The sequence below is a fragment of the Stegastes partitus genome, unplaced genomic scaffold (genome assembly GCF_000690725.1).
Source record: "Stegastes partitus isolate 25-593 unplaced genomic scaffold, Stegastes_partitus-1.0.2 Scaffold1015, whole genome shotgun sequence".
In the NCBI taxonomy this organism is placed as follows: Eukaryota; Metazoa; Chordata; class Actinopteri; family Pomacentridae; genus Stegastes; species Stegastes partitus.
In genome coordinates, this window is record NW_007578746.1 from 220,692 (window position 1) to 225,693 (window position 5,002).

The window sequence follows — 5,002 nt, forward strand, 5'->3', positions numbered from 1 at the left end:
TTTGTTGGTCAGATGTTGTATTATTAAACTAAATCGGCAAAGTGACAATAGTTGGCAAATAAACGTAAAGATATAAAAAGTACAACCGTGAAGTAGAAGACACAAGTGACTCAGAATTGTACTTGAGTAAATGCACGTTCCACCACTGCAAGCAAGCGTTTCTTTATTTAGACCACTGCGCACCACCGTCCAGTAGAAACGCCTCACAGAGGAAGAAGATGATGTATTATGTACCACGCTAATGACAGCAGCCTCTTCAGATCACAACACGATGCAGCTGCACAACCGGTTGCGGTTTGAGTCATTTGTATTAACTGGAAAACCCCCCGAAGTACCGTCACCGCGGCCATTTCGCACCTGAACAGTTCTCGTGAGGTTGAAATAGCGAGGATTTGGCGCCATTTTGTTGGATCCAGTTTAAGGGTGCACTGTAAAAAACGGAAGCTCAAAGCACTTTGTAGCTGAAACAGTTTGAAAACTGTACAGATATTTGGAAAACTTGTAAAATCACAGCTATTATGGTTTGTTGACAGCAATAAAAACAAAAAACAAGACAAACCAGGCTAAAACTGGAAATAAAAGTAACTAAAAATCCATAAAAATATCTCCTTTTATTTGAAAGAAAAGTTATGTATATGGGGGACTGAAAATCAGTTTTTTAACTGAACTGTTAAACACAAAACATTGAATCAAATCATCAACGGGCAAATAAAGGCTCTCAGGCAAAACATATTCCTAGAAAGCTCTGTGCAGTTCCTCAGTGGAGCACATTAGTCCTCCTCCACATTAAACAGTTCATTTGCGAGCAATTAATTGCAGACTGGTGCAACTGAAGAGACTCAGGGGTTTTGCTGCTGCAGTCTTTCTTGGTCTGGACCGTCCAGTGACGTACTTTGACTGCTGTGAGCAAACTCAATTGCTGCATAACTGAGATTACTGAGCCAGCTTGCTCAATTTTAGAATTTTAGACTTGTGTCACTGTTACGCTGTGTTTTACCAATTATGCTGAAGTTGTCTCTCGTGGCCGAAGCAGCTAATTTTCAGCAAAACATGCACACTTTGAAAGAAATCCTGAAGAGCAACAGCGATTAAAAAAAAAAAAAGATTTAAAGTTTCTCTTGTTATTGGAGGAGGTGCATCTTTTAGGGTCTTGTTTATCAAGAACAGAAGAAATTGACAAGAAGGTCACATTGATATAAGTGTAGGGTGCTGCACGACACTTAATACACAAATATTCCTGATTAAATGAGCTATAATTGGACCTAAAGTTTAAAGCTAATCTAATCTTGTCTGGTGCTCTGACATATGTGACAATGCATGCCGATAAAGCGCAGACAAAACATTTTCGATAGAGTTTCGTTTAGCAAAATGTAGACTCCACGCTGCAGCGCACATCAGGTTCCTGGGAGTGGAACAAATGAGGAGGACCCATGTTTAGAGCCTGATGACAGACACACTGTGAGGTCAGTGGAGGCTGAGGCGCCACTCCCAGCGCCGAGGACACGAACATGGAGGAATGTCAGAGTAAAACAGTCTGGACTCAGCGCAGGAATGCGGCTAGGAGAGCAAATCTGAGGTCTGATAGGAGGCAGAAAAAAACCAGAGAGAGAGAAAAAAAACAGTGTTCAGCAGATGATTTGAGCAGATGTAAATGTGCTGTGGCGAGCGTGACCACAGTGCAGTCATTATTTGCGGTTTCAAATTGTGTTTTCATGACTCGAGTTGTTGTTTCTGCCATTCATAAAAACACAATAACAGCATTGTGTGCCTCTGAAAATGGTACGTAGGAGGACGGAGAGTGTTTGGATGTTGCCCTCACGTGGTTGTGTCTCGTACTTCTGCTGCTTACTAACTGTTTTGACGTCTTTTTCTTCTTGCAGTTTTCTCTGCCAGGGCAGCTGAGGAAAATCTGAACAAGTGACTTTGTCTCTCATCATCGGTTACAACCTCTCATCATGGCAATAGTCCTGCACTCCAGCCCCCTGCTCTGGACTCGGGTGGCGGCCCTGGTCTTCTCCTGCGTGGCCTTCTCCGTGGCCGTGCACGGTGGCAGACTCTACCACGGCACTGGAGACTGGTGCATCTTCTGCTGGGCCTTCAGCTTCGCCGGCACTCTGCTCGTCTTCCTGGTGGAGCTGTTTGGCCTGCAGACCCGAGCCCCTGTCTCCTGGAAGAACTTCCCCATCACCTTCGCCTGCTATGCTGCCCTCCTCTGCCTGTCCGCCTCCATCATCTTCCCCCTCTACTTCCTCAAAGGTTCCTCCAGCCCCAATGAGACCCGCGACTTCCGCATCGTGTCCACCGTCTTCTCCTGCCTCGCCACCATCGCTTACATGAGCGAGGTGAGCATCAGCAAGGCGCGTCCGGGCGAGGTCGCCGGCTACATGGCCACGGCGCCCGGCCTGCTCAAAGTCTGCGAGACCTTCCTGGCCTGCATCATCTTCGTGTTCATCAGCGACCCCGTGGTGTACGAGCGTCACCACGCGCTCAGGTACTGCATGTCCGTCTACTGCATCTGCTTCATCCTGTCGGCGGCCATCATCCTGCTCTGTGTTGGCGAGTTCACCGGCTGCCTGCCCTTCCCGTTCGCCCGCTTCCTGTCGGCCTACGCCCTGCTGGCCGTGGTCCTCTATCTGTCGGCGACCATCATCTGGCCCATCTTCAACTTTGACCCCAAGCACGGCGGAAATAAAGACAGGCCATACGGCTGCAGCTCCATGATGGGGCTGTGCGTCTGGGATAAGCTCATGGCGGTGGCCGTGCTCACCGCCGTCAACTTCCTCCTCTACCTGGCCGACCTGGTCTACTCCACCCGCCTGGTGTTTGTCAGCGCTTGAGGGAAAAGCGAGAGAGCGAGTTAGACCAGCAGTATGCTCCACATGGAACTGAATTTGGCCACTTTATTAATTGAACTGCTGTCAAATACACTGCTGCAAGTGCATCCTAGTGCACTCCTGTAGCTGTGGGTCATGATTGGGGTAACAAAAAACAACTTGTCCAAATCTATTGTGGCTCAGTTTGTTGTTTAAAATAAAATAATTTAATATTGTTTTTGCATTGCTACAAATAAACCACAGGAAAAGCAGATATGACCCAAAATAACCTGGTAATGGTTGACCAGCAGACATGTTCGGCTGGTCGTACGCCAAATCTTGTGCTCTTCTAACTTGCCAAATTCAATTTCGTGTGAAGTATGCTGCAGAACCAAGGACCTTAGAGAGAGAAGAAGAAGGAGGTCAATGGCCATGTTTACACGTCCAACAATATTTCTTCAAATTACTGACATTTTCTGTCCATGTGTTCTTTCTTTTGTTTTGTTTTGTTTTGTTTTTTTGCATCCAGCGACCCGAATAGACTCTTGTCCTGATCATGAGAGACCTGAATGTGTTTGCTGGAACGTGCTGATGTTTCCCATTTTAATGCATTTTTAGCAGTTGTAACGACAGATCAGTTCCCATTTAAGTACAGAAATAAAAGGATTGTTTTACGCATGCAGGAATGTTTGCTGTCTGGATGTGAGTTAACTAATGATGCATTCTCCACGATAGGACTCTGACGGGGACACAAGCTAACAACCAGAATACTATGTGCATGTAAACATAGTCTGTGATGGCAAAAGGAAAAAAAAAGTTAACGGTGGCTTTTTATTATTTTTATTTGTTTTTTGAAAAAAGAAAATGTGCATAATGTATGTCAATGCGCTGCCCTAGCTCGTTTTTATTTCTAATTTGATATAAAAAAAAAAAGACAGCTGCCAATGGAAGAAAAACGTAAGAAAATAATGAATATTAGGAAGTTACGTTTAAGTTTACTGTTGGAGAAAATAATTGCATGCCTCCTGATTCTAAACTTTACATTGATGTAACTGACAATTCAATGTTCCTAAAGCAGCTAATAGGGTTGTATTATTCCTTCGTCATTATTACATGCTCCAAAAATGGTTCCAAAGACTTGAAGTAGTGCTAAAATAGTTTACATGATAATAAGATGAATGCTCAGCTAGCTTTTGCTCCTCTTATGATATATGTGTATCTGCAAGCTACAATCAATGGCAAGAATATATATGTGGAAAGTACATATGCAAGATTGTGGGTTTATGGTTAAAGTGCACTTATTATTTGTATTATTTTGTGTCTGCAAATATCAAAGCATCTAGTAACACCAAACTCTCGCCACTGAATTCATTGATTGTCGATCGGGTCTATTGGTTTTGTACTGCTGTAGAAATACTCAGAGAAAGTGATCAAAAAGATGCGTCTGTCCTTTTAGATGTTGTTATACTCTTTAACTTTTTTTTTTAATATATTCCACTGTCCGTGTCTCAAGTGTGCAAACCACATCAGCGTTTTAGGAAAATGTAACCAATAAAACCACATGGTAAACAGATGTGTATGTGGTTGTATTATGTTATGATTTGGTTTGGATAAAGATCCCACATGGCCCACTTCCAGGATTTTTTTTAAAAACCATAATAGAGGCGCAGCTGTGTCTCAATGTCAGTCAGTTTACTACTTAATCCAGACTAAAATGTATGTCAACAGCTTTTCCAAGCAGTGAAGGTTAGTGCAGATATTTAGGAATGTGGTGACTTTGGTGAGTTTAGTGAGGAGAAAATGTGATGCTGAAACTAAGAACACAACAAACATTATACCCAATAGCTGTACATAAAAGATAGACGTAGCCATAATGATGTCAACTATAGGTCTGTGAATTTTGAAGCCTTGAGTTTAGAATTTCACCATTTTTTGTCTTTTGAAACCAGATATGATGAGCAAGAGGTTAATGATATCCCTAATGCATGCAATTCCTGTAGCAACTTGTCAATAACAAGTTGCTGAAACATAGCCTGCTTTGCTGTCTATTCTACTCTAAATGGAACCAAAATGTACAAAACAAACATCATCCTGCACTGAAGGAGACTTTAAACTAACAATTGAGACCATGGGTTCGCGAGAAGAATGTTTACTGAGGTTACAAATCAAGTTAGAAATTGAATTATTGT

General features: G+C 42.9%; 1 protein-coding gene across 1 annotated transcript in view; it reads left to right on the forward strand.

The window, feature by feature from the left end:
* The window catches only part of myadmb (myeloid associated differentiation marker b), an 8,226-nt gene extending 3,840 nt beyond the window's left edge, over positions 1 to 4,386 (forward strand). Inside the window, exon 2 of the mRNA XM_008295022.1 lies at positions 1,881 to 4,386. Coding sequence (XP_008293244.1) covers positions 1,956 to 2,837 — 882 coding nt within the window. The 5' untranslated portion in view covers positions 1,881 to 1,955 and the 3' untranslated portion in view covers positions 2,838 to 4,386. The remainder of the gene's footprint in view (positions 1 to 1,880) is intronic.
* The last annotated feature ends 616 nt before the right edge of the window (positions 4,387 to 5,002 follow it).